The 16,614-nt window shown below is 38.4% G+C and overlaps 1 protein-coding gene across 1 annotated transcript in view; it reads left to right on the plus strand.

Annotated features, from left to right (window-relative positions):
• The window catches only part of LOC135201138 (uncharacterized), a 48,071-nt gene that overhangs the window by 3,088 nt on the left and 28,369 nt on the right, over window positions 1–16,614 (plus strand). Inside the window, exons 2-13 of the mRNA XM_064230016.1 lie at window positions 1,260–1,378; window positions 2,736–2,969; window positions 5,932–6,098; window positions 6,532–6,657; window positions 6,843–6,953; window positions 7,262–7,376; window positions 7,535–7,715; window positions 8,178–8,277; window positions 8,881–9,040; window positions 10,442–10,619; window positions 13,583–13,772; window positions 14,212–14,299. Coding sequence (XP_064086086.1) covers window positions 1,300–1,378; window positions 2,736–2,969; window positions 5,932–6,098; window positions 6,532–6,657; window positions 6,843–6,953; window positions 7,262–7,376; window positions 7,535–7,715; window positions 8,178–8,277; window positions 8,881–9,040; window positions 10,442–10,619; window positions 13,583–13,772; window positions 14,212–14,299 — 1,729 coding nt within the window. The 5' untranslated portion in view covers window positions 1,260–1,299. The remainder of the gene's footprint in view (window positions 1–1,259; window positions 1,379–2,735; window positions 2,970–5,931; window positions 6,099–6,531; window positions 6,658–6,842; window positions 6,954–7,261; window positions 7,377–7,534; window positions 7,716–8,177; window positions 8,278–8,880; window positions 9,041–10,441; window positions 10,620–13,582; window positions 13,773–14,211; window positions 14,300–16,614) is intronic.

Raw genomic sequence — 16,614 nt, forward strand, 5'->3', positions numbered from 1 at the left:
ACAGATTAAAAAAAAATTCTCCTCAGGAAAACATAATTTTTGGGGAATAGAATATAGATTTCAGTCAAAAAGGCCAAGCACTGGGACCAATGAGGTCATTCAGCGCTGAAAGGGAAATTGACAGTAAGAAGGTTTGAAAGGTGTAACAGGAAGAAAACCTCAAAGCAATTGCAATACAAAATAATTTTTAGGAAAGGGCAGATAGAAAGATGGAAGAAAGAGAACATGAATGGAGGTACAGTAAAAACGAATGAAAGGGGTTGCAGGTAGGGGCCGAAGGGACGCTGCAATGAACCATTAGTAATGCCTACAGTTCAACCCATGAGGTGCACTAACGGCACTCTCCCCCTATGGGGACAAACAGCAAAAGAAACGAGTAAGCATTGTAATGGAAAGAGCACAAGACGAGAATTTTGCTCTCCTTCTCTCTCTCTCTCTCTCTCTCTCTCTCTCTCTCTCTCTCTCTCTCTCTCTCTCTCCATTCCGGAACTAAGGAAATGGAAGATCTTCCATAATAGAAAAATGTGATGGATGGAAAAATGGAACAGCCAGTTCATGGTTAATATTTCAGCTCTCTGTTGTTATATATTTTCAGAATCGTTTGTGAGGAGCGAGATAAGAGAATGTTTTTCGGCGATAGAATAATACATTAACCTTGACTGCGACTGTCAAGATAAGAAATTAAGATTTCCAAGTTATCGTTACTGCAATTAAAACAACTATTATCATTTTGATCTGTATGACTCCATTGTTATTATTATTTGGTCTATCACAGTCCTCCAATTCGACTGGGTGGTATTTATAGTGTCGGGGGGTTCCGGGTTGCATCCTGCCTCCTTAGGAGTCCATCACTTTTCTTACTATGTGCGCCGTTTCTAGGATCACACTCTTCTGCATGAGTCCTGGAGCTACTTCAGCCTCTAGTTTTTCCAGATTCCTTCTTAGGGATCTTGGGATCGTGCCTAGTGTTCCTAGTATTATTATTATTATTATTATTATTATTATTATTATTATTATTATTATTATTAATTTTGTATTTGTCGGTCTATCTCATACCACGATTTCTTGTTTCTTCTATGTGCTAAACATTCTCTACTACATTCTACATTTGCGAAGAGAGAGAGAGAGAGAGAGAGGAGAGAGAGAGAGAGAGAGAGAGATGCATTATGTTCTCCGTTGCTACCTTGACATTTTCGCCTATTGTACTGTATTATAATCTCCTCATTCAAAGGGAATTCTTGCACCTTATTTCTTGACAGGTCTTGTGTAATCGAGCTTACCCACGAGAGTTGAGGCAAAATGTTGCTCGTTGTTGCCTTGGTACTTCTGGCCACGATACTCTACTACAGTGTCAGGAAGCCAGCGGGATTCCCACCAGGTGAGTCGAGTTTATTAAAGGGTTTCGGTCCCTTTCACGAATTCTGGAAAATCTTGAGGATTTCGTATTAGTGTCTCGAGTCTTCTCTCTAGAATGATTATATCTGGTAGTCTTTTCTTTATTGGCGTTGTTACTTTTTTGTATTCACTATTCTCATGTAAGCTGCACTATAAATAACTAAATTGCTATAAAAACCACATCAGATAAAGTTAACATTTGGAGAAATTATTATTATTATTATTATTTGAAGGTAGGAGACCCTCTCTCAAGCATGTTTTGTTAAAGAGGATGGCAGTATCAGCGGAATTGATTTTATATATGGCCTTTTCAAATCTTCTTATTATTTTCTTCTCATCAGCCCTGAAGAGATCAAAATAATAAGACGAATTTAAAAGACCATATAGAAAATCAATTCCCCTGATGCTGCCATGCTCTTTAACAAAATGTTATTATTATTATTATTATTATTATTATTATTATTATTATTATTATTATTATTATTATTATTATTATTATTATTATTATTATTCAGTAGATGAATCCATTGACTTGAAATTCCTGCTTCCAAAGAATATGATGTTCATTAGGAAGAAGTAAGCGAAGGTAAAGGGAAATACATGAAGAAGATATCCTGCTTATTAAAAAAGAAAATTAATGAATAATTAGCCAGCATAAGAATTCACTTACATCACATGTTAACATCGCCAATTTTTTTTTACTTTGGTTTCTGGACCTCCTCTAATTTTTGGAGCATCAGACTAAGAAATGTTTAGAAAATTAACACATTGAAATTTAAATCTCCTTGTAATTTATTCTACATCTCACCCAGAATCCCTCTAAGTTTCTATTTGATTGCCTCTAAATCTCCCCTGATTTCCCCTAAATCTTACCCCGATTTCCCTTAAATCTGATCCTGATTTCCCCTAAATCTTACCCTGATTTCCCCTAAATCTTACCCTGATTTCCCCAAATCTCCCATTGATTCCCCTAAATCTCATCCTGATTTCCCCTAAATCTTACCCTGATTTCCCCTAAATCTTACCCTGATTTCCCCAAATCTCCCATTGATTCCCCTAAATCTCATCCTGATTTCCCCTAAATCTTACCCTGATTTCCCCTAAATCTCATCTTTACTTCCCCTAAATCTCCTTTGATTTACCTAAATCTCCCTTTGATTTCCCCTAAATCTTACAATGATTTCCACTAAATCTCCCCCTGATTTCCCTTAAATCTCACGCTGATCTCCCATAAATCCCATTTTGATTGCCCCTAAATCCCCCTCTGAGTGCCTTTAACTCTACCTTTGATTTCCCCTAAACCTGACCTTAATCCCCTTTCAATCTCACCCTGATTTCAGGACCTCCCCGGTACCCGCTCATCGGCTACCCGTTCCTCGAAATGAACCTGGTCCACAAGCACATGTGGCGCCTCTCTGATACCTACGGACCGGTCGTCGGAGTTTACTTCGGTCCGCAGCAGACCGTTATCGTCAACGGGTGGGAGGCTGTCAAAGAGGCCCTGACCAACGACGACCTCAACGGGCGTCCGGAGAACTTCTTCATGAGATTTCGAGACGGAGGGAAATTCAAAGGTGGGGTTTCTTGGACAAGTGTCTGAAGAAGGACGGAGGCAAATTCCCGAGATGTATCCAGCCCCGGTATTTTTTTGCCATGTCCCTAGTTTAGGTTAGGTTGGGCTAGGTTAAGTTGGGTAGGTTAGGCTAGATTAGTTTAAAGAAGCCTACCAGCAATTTGGATGTAGGAAACATAATGAGATTATTTTCAAGGAGATTCTATGGTTAGTATACAAGCTATGGCATCCCGCTTTTTCAGGGAAGGGTCGGTACTACCTAGTTTCAGTTAGGGAATATGCGCCCAGAGAAATGTGGAGGAGCTGTTGTATAAGAAATATATTTTCCCTTACGGGACCAATAGGGTTTTTAACCTGTGTCTGTACTCCATTATCACATTACTATAGTCCATTCACATAAGGTAGATTCTTGTGCCTACGAGACGTTTGTTTGTCGGCCTCTGACTGGGTGGTACCAGGAGGCAGACTGCTTGCTCAGTGGGTCATATTTTCGTTTGTAGCTTAGAAAACTAGCATTATGTTTACATTTCTTCATTTATCTCACGTTTTACAAAAGATAGGAAAGTTTTGGTCATAGCAAAGGATTCGGTATTAAATGTACAGTTAATTAATCTTTTCCTGAAATCAATAAGATGAAATACAAAGGAATTACAACGAGTAGAAGTGAAGAGAGGAACATTTCATTCTTTATACCTGTTTTTATTTATCGTCGGATTTTGCATAATTCATGAGATTAAGATAAAATAAAATCTTGCGTTTTTAAACAACCAAATCACCCAGTGTAATATGTAAAGAGAAAATGAGGAATATGTCTAATTATGTTGCATCCGTATTTGACTCGGTTTGACAGTAGTGCCGAGAGACGCAAGATATCGTGGGTTCTGGCCCTCTTAGCAATAGCCGTTGGCGCGTTGGCAGTTGCCAATTGGCGATATGAGAAGTTTGCAGTTTCGAAAATATGTATTTACCGAATTATTATGTCATTACATTTTCTCTAAATAAATGCATAGAATTCCTATTATGACTTTCGAACAATTTTACTCAAATATCATATATGTCCGTATTTCTGGACATATGATAAAAAAAAGTAAATAATCAGATGGATGCATCTGGGTGTTGGCTTCAATTTAGTCTAGGTGAGAAATGTGGATGCTTTATGAGGCTCACTGATAAATAACAGAACTTGTTTCTCTGACCAATAACATCAAAAGCTTATGGTTTTCATGTGTTCCCTCAATAAATAAAAGTACACCTGTTTATTTCTTACCATGAAATTTGTTGACGATGTAACGAATATAATATTCTGTCTTTTTCAGAATTGCTCTAGTTACTCTTACACCAGAATGTTTATCTCCTTTATGTACAACAATGTTTAGGAAAAATTTGATTAGTTTTGTCTTGAGGTAGTTCATTATTCTTGAATCATTTAATTCATACCTGAGTTAGAATAGCTCCCGTAACCGTTCCCACACCCCTGCATCATTGTATATATATATATATATATATATATATATATATATATATATATATATATATATATATATATATACATATATATATATATATATATGATATATATATATATATATATATATATATATATATATATATATATATATATATGTATAGTACATGTAGGATAATAAGACTAATCAGAAGACTGTTATATCTCCATCTTTTTAAAAAAAAGAATGGAAATTCATGCAGATATATTATGTCATAAACACAAAAGAAAGTCATACACATTAGGCTTACATTGGTATGTCATTAGACTTTCGATATGAACAAAAAGAAATTAATATCTTACAAATTCTGATGTAAGAGTAACTCAAGCAATTCTGAAAAAGACAGAATATTATATTCGTTACATCGTCAACAAATTTTAAGGTAAGAAATAAACAGGTGTACTTTTGTTTATTGAGGGAACACATGAAAACCATAAGCTTTTGATGTTATTGGTCAGAGAAACAAGTTCTGTTATTTATCAGTGAGCCTCATAAAGCATGCACATTTCTCACCTAGACTAAATTGAAGCCAACACCCAGATGCATCCATCTGATTACTTACTTTTTTTATCAGATATGTCCAGAAATACGGACATATATATTTGAGTAAAAATGTTCGGAAGTCATAATGGGAAATCTATGCATTTATTTACAGAAAATGTAATGACATAATAATTCGGTAGATACATCTTCTCGAAACTGCAAACTTCTCATATCGTCAATTGGAAACTGCCAACGCGCCAACGGCTCTAGCTAAGATATCTTGCGTCTCTCGGCACTACTGTCAAACCAAGTCAAGTACGGATGCAACATAATAAGACATATTCTTCATTTTCTCTTTACAATATTACACGCATCTAAAATCTGAAAGCACCAGCGTATTCAGGGTGATTTGGTTGTTTAAAAACACAAGATTTTATTTTATCTTGATCTCATGAATTATGCAAAATCCGATGATAAATAAAAACAGGTATAAAGAATGAAATGTTTCTCTCTTCACTTCTACTCGTTGTAATTCCTTTGTATTTTAACTTATTGATTTCAGGAAAAGATTAATTAATTGTACATTTAATACCGAATCCTTTGGTATGACCAAAACTTTCCTATCTTTTGTAAAACGTGAGATAAATGAAGAAATGTAAACATAATGCTAGTTTTCTAAGCTACAAACGAAAATATGACCCACTGAGCGAGCAGTCTGCCTCCCGGTACCAGCCAATCAGAGGCCGCCAAACAAACGTCTCGTAGGCACAAGAATCTACCTTATGTGAATGGACTATAGTGCTCTCTTAATACCATTTCATAGCACTAAAACCATTTGTGAAAATGCAGCCATAGAAATCTTGGGATATGGTCTTAGACAACACCAATATTATTATATAAAAACTGACCAATTAACTTAATGGGAAAGGGAATGATTCTCCACGAGCAAATCCTAAATTCCAAAACCAATTCCAGGCGTGATTTTCACCGAGGGAGAACTTTGGAAGGAGCAGCGCAGGTTCTCCCTCCATAACTTCCGCAATTTGGGATTCGGGAAGCGCTCCCACGAGGCCGTTATCCACGACGAAGTCCAGGAGCTCATCAAAGAAGTAGAGGGAGCTGACGGAAGCGTCGAATTACAGGTGTGTTTTAAGATCCTTCGCACAATATTTTGCCAGATTCAGCCTCTGGGGGTTAATTGCCTAAATTCAACTTCGAGTAGATTGCTAACTCTTCTATTGCAAGGACTTGGTACTGCTCAGGGTGGGGAGATTCCGTTTCTTGCGCCTTGCAGGAAGGGGAATCTTTTCCTTATGCAGACACAAAGACCAGATGCAGAGGAGAGAGGAGCCTTTCCTTTCTGCAGACACAATGACCAAGCGAGAGAGGACTCCCTCTCACGCAGACCCACAGATTGAATGAATGGGGGAGTCTTCTCCCTCTGCAAACCCAAAGGCCAAATGAAACGGAAGGGGTTGCTTGTACAAGAGACTGAATCTTACGAACACTTTCACATGATCTCTTCCTGGAGTGAGGAATTGGGTGCAAGTATTTCTGATGAGACTCTCTCCTCAGGTGAAGACGGGTGTGTCTGCTACCAACATCCTTTGGGCACTCATGGGAGGAACCAGGTTCTGTAGGAAGGACCCCAGGCTGATCGATTTGGTCGAGAGTCTGGACAGAGCTTTCAAGGCTGGAGACGTAAGAACTGCTACTGTTACTACTATTATTGCTGCTGTTTTTACTACTGTTAATCCTGATTCTACTATAGCCGTTGCTGTTATTCTCCCTGTTGCTAAGCATCGAGCGTGAAAATGAAATACAAATGGCAAACAAATAAATCATGTAAACATTAGCCTGGAAAGAGCTGTCTGTTTTGCAAACAGGTGGCTGGATCCATCGTGGACATGATCCCTCCAATACGTCACTTCTTGCCAAAGGACTCCAAATTTTGTATTGTCATGGATGCCATGCATAAGGTGAAAGATTTCATTGCGGTGAGTCTGCCAGTCTGTTTGTCTCTTATTCTATTTAAAGCACTATGTAAAAGCTATGCACTGGTGCCATTAAATTGTGGATTTATATTCAAAATGTTACTTTTATGCCTTTGAGTCTTTCTTGGTTATCCAGCCCCTCCAGCATTGCCTTGCTTTAGTGTTGCACCACTCATTCAAACACAAACCTTTCAGGCCAGACACATAATAATAATAATAATAATAATAATAATAATAATAATAATAATAATAATAATAATAATAATAATAATAATAATAATAATAATAATAATAATGTGCCTCCCTCATAGGAATCAGTGAAAGAGCACCAAGCAACCGTGGACACGAGCAACCCAAGAGATTTCATTGATCTCTACTTGGCTGAGATGCAGAGGCAAAATGGCAATAAGGAAACAACATTCACAAGTGAGTTAGTCACCAAGTTTTGACATGGAACTGAAAATGGTACCCATTGGTTAAGTCAGTCCCCCAGTTACGAATTGAAAATGACCTTGTGAAACAAACCTGACGCTATTTTTGCACTCCATCTCTAAACCACATCAATAACACTCGCGTTCCAACAGAGGAGCAGCTCTTGTCAGTGTGTACCGACATCTTCATGGCGGGGTCAGAGACTGGTTCATCTTCGGTGTCCTTCGCAATACTGTTTTGCACTCTGTATCCAGACGTCATGAACAGGATCCACAAAGAGCTGGACTCCGTTGTCGGTCAAGACCGACTTCCTTCGCTGGACGATCGTTCGAAGTAAGTTTCTTTGCTTCTGCATCAAAACTTTGGAGTTGTAATGTGTTTTCTGCATTTCTTTTATTGCTTCTGCATCAAAACTTTGGAGTTCTATTGTGTTTTCTGCATTTCTTCTATTGCTTCTGCATCAAAACTTTGGAGTTCTATTGTGTTTTCTGCATTTCTTCTATTGCTTCTTTCTTCTTTATTTTCTCCTCTCTGTTCTATGGTTTACTGAGAGTCCGAATTGGAAAAAGGCTCATGAAAAATGATAAATGATAAAATATTGGTAGTATGTAGAGTACTTAGGGAGACAGGGATATTCAGACTCCAACTCGCAACATCTAAGTGATATGCCACGACACTAGCAACCATCCCATTGGACCAGCTAGGATAGGTTAGGCTACATCAAGCACTAAAGGTTATTGTGGCACCAATAAACTATCAAACTGTTCTCATGCGTGGTATCCTTTCCCATTTCAGGTTAGTCTATACCGATGCTGTCCTAACTGAAATGTCTAGGATACGTGGTGTAGCACCGCTTACAGGACCCCACTGCGCTATGAGGGACACCAAACTTCAGGTAAATGAGAGTCAACATTGTGACGTATTTGAAAAATTCAGTTTGATTTAAGGTGGTCTTGACATGAGCTAGGTTTTGCACAGTAGTAATTACTTCAAACACAGTTTTGGTTCAGAAAATCCCATATCAGTTTGGTTGATGGTGAAATGCTCTACATTTTGTACTTATTGGTAATTTACTTTTTCTTTTTTGCATCACGTTTGGAAAACTGAATGTGATTTGGGTTAATGCTCGTATCCACTAACCCGTGACGCTAAGCTTAAATGGAGAATACTCCCAAGATGTACACTGGCAGAATTCTTAGAATAAATGAACCGTTCATGCAACATTATGCTTACAAACATGATGCAAATATAGTCTGCAAATGAGGTGATCCTAATTTCATCCAGCTGTCAGTTTGTTTATTCTTGGAAGTTCGTCTACTGACCTCCACTCGGCTGTTCTTCATCTGTCAAGGTTTTACTTTATCATGATCAAATGAGTCTCATCATCTCTGGGTCAACTTCAACCCTCATTTACACCATCAGTTGTCAGTTGCAGTTTATTATTGTCATGATACATCGAGTTTACTTTTCTAATCAATTGACTTTCATCCATTTGAAGGGGTACAACATTCCTGCGCGGACGACTGTGGTAGTGAATCTCTACAGCGTCCTGATGGACAAGGAGTATTGGGGTGACCCAGAGAACTTCAGGCCTGAACGGTTCATCAATCCAGACGGGACCCTGAGGAAGGACGAGCGCATGATTACTTTTGGAAAAGGTGAGAAAGGTGTTCTGGAAGAGAAAGGTGAGGTCGGGTACTGCGATATTCTGGAATGGAATGCTGGCGATGGTTTCTGAAAAGGGTGTTGCTGGCTGGGGTAGTAGGAAGAATGCTTGGATATGCTGGAGGGGAGCGGTGACAATAAATTCTGGAATGGGAAGTTGTTGGAAGGGGAAGTAGGAAGTGCTTGGATATGCTGGAAGGGAGTGGTGACGATGGGTTCTGGAATGGGAAGTTGCTGGAAGGGGTAGTAGGAAGAGTGCTTAGATATGCTGGAAGGGAGCAGTGACGATGGATTCTGGAAAGAGAGGTTGCTGAAAGGGGTAGTAAGAAGAGTGATTGTATGGGTTGCAAGGGAGCGGTGACAATGGGTTCTGGAAAGGGAGGTTGCTGGAGGGGATTGGAGTAAGAGTGCTGGATATGTTGGAAGGAACAGGGATGATGGGTTATGGAAAGGGATGCTATTGGAAGGAGTAGTAGGAAGAGTGCTTGGATATGCTGGAAGGAAACGGTGACAATGGGTTCTGGAAAGGGCCTTTGCTGAAAGGAAAACGGCCTTCTGGAAGGGATGGCTTTTGGAAAGTGAGGTTCCTTGAAACGAAAGTTGAATTAAGATGATGGAATATCTTAGAGGGAAACACTGAGGGTGGTTCCTGGAAGAGGGAGGTTGGTAGAAGTAGCAGGAATAGTAAAAGTTCTGGAGCATTTTGGAATGGAAATTTGAAGATATGTTCTTGAGGGGGATTGTTGCTGGAAGGAAAGGTGATGTAAAAACACTCCCTAAGATGTCATGGAAAGGAACCACGGTGATGGCTCTGGATATGGAGGGTTGCTGGAAGGGGTAGGAAGAGCAAGAGTGTTAGGATTTTAGAAGAAAAAGTTGAAGATTATTTTCCATAGAATTAGTAAGAGTACTGGTAAATTCTGAGAGGAAAACTGAGGGAGGGTTCTGAAAAAGAAGTAGAAGTAAAGGCAGATGAATATTCTGGAAGGTAAATCAAATTCCAGTGGACTAGAAAAATGCGAGGTAATGGTACTAGAAGGACTAGAATGCATGTTGTAATGAGTAAAAAAGGAAATGAAAGAGTAAGAAAGGATAAAAAAAAGAAGGAAATAATTAGAGATAGATGTTGATGATGAAAGAATTTCAAAATCCAATGTAACTGAAAATATATACATGATTCAAATACCTATTTGGCTTATATGGTCACATTATCCTTAAGGAGAGAGAGAGAGAGGAGAGAGAGAGAGAGAGAGAGAGAGAGAGAGGGGAACTCCATCCTAACTACTGTGCTAATATGAGTCAGTCTTTTGCAGTATGCAAAGAGAGAGAAATTATTTCACCATACTTCCTTTTACTTAGTTCCAAACACCTGACTAAAATGAAATTACCTGCAGGACGTCGAGTGTGTTTGGGAGAGTCCTTGGCCCGGATGTCGCTGTTCCTCCTCTTCACGGGCTTAATGCAGAAGTTTTCCTTCACAATCGACCCTTCCGTCCACTTCCCAGACACAGAAGGTAGAGGAGGATTCAGTCTGAGTCCTCCAGTCTACAAGGTCTTTGCCAAGAGCAGATTCTGAGGACGATGACGCTGGCCTTTCCTACTCCAATATTTCCACTCTTCCAGGATCTTTTCCAGGATTCCTGCTCCTATAGACTACTGTCTGTCGATGGCATATATATCATAGCCTTCGCCGGAATCATTTCTCTTTTTTTGTCGGTTAAAACGTCCAATATTTCCATTCTTCCAGGATTCTTTTCCATGATGCCATTCCAAAATTCTTCCAGGATTCCTGCTCCTAAAGCTCTGTGGCTTCCAAGAGGCGTGTATATCATATACTTCGCAGGATTCATTTCTATTTTTTGTTTATTTGTTAGAAAATTATGACATGGCTAGATAGTGACGTCAGATTTTCCCCTTCCGACGGCCTCTAGTGGAACCGTGAGATGCCTGATAAGGTTATCTTGTAGTACTTTTGCTGCCAATACAGAAATAATTGCTTCTGTCATATCTATACGCATGCTCATTAGATTTGTCTAAGCTCATTGAACCTATAGTTAAATTGAGACAAGTTTAATGATAACTTGTTTGTGAATAATGAATGACAAATGTTGCTATTTAGATATAAGTTGTAACCTTCCAAGTTTGTTGATTATTATTATTATTATTATTATTATTATTATTATTATTATTATTATTATTATTATTATTATTATTATTATTATTATTATTATTATTATTATTATCAAAAGGAACAAGTCCACCACAGGGGCAACTGACTTGAAATTCAAGCTTGCAAAGAACTTGGTGTTTATTCAAAAGAAGCAACAGATGGTAATATGTGGTCAATACAAAAGGAAGAGATCAGTTATAAGAGAAAACAGATATTTCAACAAATAAATTAATAAAATAAAAATGTAAGTTAAACATTAAAATATCAAGTTGAATTGTATCAGGGTACAAATTCAGAATCTGATAAATTCAGAACCTGCAACTCCCATGTTGGTATAAGAGAAGTGTGTTGGTGTTGGGCTCTTACCCCACATCTTTTGTAAATAAAAGCAAATCAGCTGAAGGTTTCTATTTCAGTCAAGTGTCCCTAAGGAGGGCAAATAAATAAATAAATAAATAAATAAAAAGATAAATAAATAAATACATAAATAAGTAAATAATTAAATAAATAAATAAATAAATAAATGAACATATGAATAATAATAAAAAATAATAGACGTTTTTATATATTGTGATGAATAGGCTCGTTTTTAAGCATTGTATAATGCTTATTTCATATATTTTCCTGTAGTGTTTTTATCGAGAATTAGATATTAAATTAGATGCTTTATCAATGTATGGAGTATTAGCAGTAAAAATTGAAGTGGATATACAATTATGAGGAATATAATATCAAAGTAATCTATTACGTTGTATCTTTACTGTACCTTTACAGCCATTTGCAATAAAGACAGCACCGTCCTTAATTTCGAATTACGTTTGTGAATTGGTTACTGTACTCTTCGTGCCTATTGTAGAAGGGGATTATATCGAAGCAATACAGTACTTTACGCTTTTCAATCTTAAAACACAATACACTGTCCATATGTTACTGAATGTATGTAATAGGAGAACAAAACAAAATTTGAACTTAAATGTTGGCAAAGGGGAGCACTCCGAACACAAGTTTAATGTACGATCCCTTTTGTTCGTATCTCTGAAAGTTTATAAGTTGAAAGATCGTAAGTTGAATGCTTGTAAGTTGAATGTTCATAAGTTGATTGCTCGTAAGTTGGATGTTCATAAGTTAGATGTTCGTAAGTAGGATGGGATCTGTATAGCAGATTTCATTTCATTCAAATTCGTTCAGACCAATGCTAGGTAAAGCACGGAGCTGCCCATCCCAAAGTCCTCCGATTAAAAGAAAGAAAAAAGAAGAAAAACTAAGCAAGTCGTTTTCTTCCTTCGAATGTCCCTTGAAAAAACTTACTTCAAAACTTTCGGGTTTTAAGACTTGACTTCCTCAAAGCCAACTTATAATCCTTCGAGTGAAAAGTGAAGTTTTATCGCATAACTTGGAAATAACCTGGGTATTTCCAATGAGATGTTTCATTCGTACCAAAGACCATTTAGATGATGAATCCACGTACAGAGGTTTAGCCTGGAATGGTCACGTGGGGTATCTATGGAACGGAAGAATAGAATATAGAATTTAGGCCAAATGCCAAGCCCTGGGACCTGTGAGGTCATTCAGCGCTGAAAGTGAAATTGACAGTTAGTAACAAGGTTGGAAAGGTGTATCAAGAGGAAAACCTCACAGTCGCACCAGGAAAATGTTTGTTAGAGAGGGTGGAAAGTCAAATGGAAGATAGAGAATATGAACGGAGGTACATGAAAAGAAACGAGGGATTGCAGCCATGGGCCTAAAGAGGAACATAGCAGGAGTGAGCATAGATGTGTTTAAAAATAAGCTCGATAAATATCTAAGCTGCATCTCAGACCATCCAAGATTGGAAATGCAAAATATACCGGAAGATGCATTAGCAAATCTCTAGTAGACATTAGAGGTGCCTCACACTGAGGGATCTCCTGTGGCAACCCGAATGACCTGCAAGCTCTGCAAGGTCTGTAAGGTAAGGGAGGCTGCATATACCTTCAAGTATGACTACAGTGATCCACGTGAGGTGCACTGACACCACTAACCCCTATGGGAGCGGGTATCTAAGCTGTTATATTTCAAACACATCATTATCTATATGTAAAGAGTCAGATGATAACATTATGAGAATAAAGTTTTAAAAAGTGGAGTATGTCATATGTCAAACATTGATTGACAGAAACTTTATCTAATGACTCATCATCAAATAAAAAAAAGAGGGAAATCAATGAAGTCTTAGCTTTGTTGGAGTCCAACCTCAAGCCACTATCGTTCATATCTGCTCCATTTCAGATCGCTCTTTCAGACCAACTTCACGTTGTATTTCGGGCTGATTTAATATTTGCAACTAGAGTTCTGACTTATCAATGTCATACTTCATACCCATTAGAACAATTCTGATATCACTATCAAACCTTACCGCTAAAATATCCTACAAACAACAAAAGCCTCAGAACACAAACCTGAGGAACACCAGACAGAACGATCTAGGTTCAGACACCACAGAAGAGAGGTTTAGGTTCAGCACTAGTCAGTCAGTAAAAACACGACTTTGTGTCGTCATCGATTTAAAGAAAATTGTAAGTGAGGTGAAAGATTTAAATAAATTGCATAACCCCAACAATCCAGGTTGCAAAGTTCATAGAATGAATCGAAACAGAACCAATTTGAAAATCTGGCTGCACTCTGTATGAAAATTGGCCAAAACCTTTGTATTACTGGCTTCACTGGCAGATTTTGTACCCGAGGCTGTCCACAACACACACACACACACACACGCACACACACTCACACACACACACACACACACAGAGAGAGAGAGAGAGAGAGAGAGAGAGAGAGAGAGAGAGAGAGAGACATCATTATGGTGTACGAAAACTGGCCAAAACCTTTGTATTAAATGGCTTTGACAGGTTTTGTACCCGAGAGAGAGAGAGAGAGAGAGAGAGAGAGAGAGAGAGAGAGAGAGAGAGGGGCACCGTCATGTTGCTCGTTGTTGCCCTTGTATACTTGCAATAGGAGCAGGAGCAGGAGCAGCAGGAGCAGCAGGAGCAGCGAGAGACGGCGCTCTACTTTAATGTCAAAAAGCCTACGGGATTTCCAGCGGGTGAGCCGAGCTTCGCGGAGCTCGGAGAGAGTTCCTCTCCGCTAAAGATTTTCTTGTCTTCGTTTCACTTCGCTTTTCTGTTTCGGATAATCCTCCTCCTACTCCTCCTCCTCATCCAAAGCCTCGTCTTCGTCGTCCTCCTCCTCCTCAACCTCCTCCTCCTCCTCCTCCTCAACCTCTTCCTCCACCTCCTCGTTCTCTCTTCCCCAATGCTGTTTTCGCTGAATCTTTTGAGTTATTTTTTTTATCATTTTTATTTTGGGATAATTCTTTTCCTCTTTCTTTTTCTTCTGGTGATTTTCATTTGTTCTTTGTTGTTATCATTAACATTACAAACAACAACAATAATAATAATAATAATAATAATAATCATAATAATAACAACAATAGTAACAATGATATAGCGCCTCATTTATGATATTATACCATACAAAAAGCACACAATATAAAGTATTATACTCGAAAATTATTATTATTATAATTATTATTATTATTATTATTATTATTATTATTATTATTTAGAATTTTGAATATAATTATTTTCTCCGTTCAATAATCCACAGATATCAAACTTTTATAAAAAAATTTAAACTTGAAATCAACAGAAAAATATCCCCGTAGGGAGGTCGTGCCATCAGTGCACCTCACGCAGTGCACCGTAGGCATTACTTAAGGCTCATTGAAGTGTCCCTTCGGTCCCTAGATACAACTCCATTCAGACCTTTTACTGTATCACCGTTCATATTCCCATCTTACTTTCCACCCTTTGTTAACAATTGTTGCAGTGTAACTGCTTTGAGGATTAATCTTTGCAACTTTCTTCACTCTCAATTTCCTTTTCAGCACTGAATGACCTCGTAGGTCCCAGTGCTTGGCCACTGGACCAAATTTTATGTTCTCTTCCATAATTCTTACAACTGAAACAAAGCTTGATGGAATATTTAATCTTTGGCAGATTACTTCTTCCTAATGAACACTATAATATTCTTTGGAAGCTTGAATTTCAAGTGAGTGGATCCTTTGGTGGGCTTGCTCCATATGAATAGGTTTCATCTTCTGAATAATAATAATAATAATAATAATAATAATAATAATAATAATAGATATGGGATATGCCAGTGGAAATTGTACGCACAATCATAGGAGCACTAGGCACGATCCCAAGATCCCTGAAAAGGAATCTGGAAAAACTAGAGGCTGAAGTAGCTCCAGGACTCATGCAGAAGAGTGTGATCCTAGAAACGGCGCACATAGTAAGAAAAGTGATGGACTCCTAAGGGGGCAGGATGGAACCCGGAACCCCACCCTAAAAATACCACCCAGTCGAATCAGAGGATTGTGAAAGAGCAAAGAAAAAAAAAGAAAAAAAAATATATATATATATATATATATATATATATATATATATATATATATATACTAACTAATAATACTAATAATAATTTGACTATTAACCCGAAAATAAGTCTCGAGGAAAGGTTAAGAAGCCCCTGAACTTGATGCTATGACAAGAGCTTTAAGTGTTTAAATTTAAACCTCTTGATAGAATCTGAAAGAAGTGATGAGTCATTCCAGCCTGGACGGTAGTCATGGTATATGTAGAGAACATCCAGATGGACAAAGGCTATATGGGTGACCCAGCGACCTTACAGTCCGAGGGCTTCCTGAATCCGGAGGGTCACTGAGGAAGGAAGGACGAACGGTTCCCTTTTGAGTAAAGTGAAGGAGGGGTTCTGGAAAGGGGGCGGCCTGTTTCTGGAAATGGTCGGCGAGGTGCTGGAAATACTCTGTATGGGAAAAGTGAAGGAAATTCTGGAAAAATGTGAGTACGGTACTGGATGTAGGGTAGGTTACTTGAAGATCTCCAAGAGAGAGTACTGGTATAGAGTACTGGAATACCTCTGGAAGAGAGAGATAAAGGCATGGTGCTAAAAGGGAGATGTGACAGAAGGGTACTGGCAGACTGTTTGTAAGATGGGAGGGTGTACTGGAATTGCCCTGGAAGCTCTTTGGAAAGGAGAGGTGAGGGACCTTACCTTACAGACCTTACAGTTCGTTCGGGTTGCCCCAGGTCCCTCAGTGTGAGGCGCCTCTAATGTCTACCAGAGAGTTGCTAGTACATCTTCCGGTATATTTTGCATCTTCCAATCTTGGATGGTCTGGGATGCAGTTTAGATATTTGTCAAGCTTATTCTTACATCTACGCTCACTCCTGATATATTCCTCAGATGAGCTGGCAACGCATTGAATAGACGCTGCATTATCGATGCTGGTGCGTAGTGGATTAATGTCCTGTGTGGCTTTCCTTATTTTTC

This window comes from Macrobrachium nipponense, chromosome 28 (genome assembly GCF_015104395.2).
Source record: "Macrobrachium nipponense isolate FS-2020 chromosome 28, ASM1510439v2, whole genome shotgun sequence".
NCBI lineage: Eukaryota > Metazoa > Arthropoda > Malacostraca > Decapoda > Palaemonidae > Macrobrachium > Macrobrachium nipponense.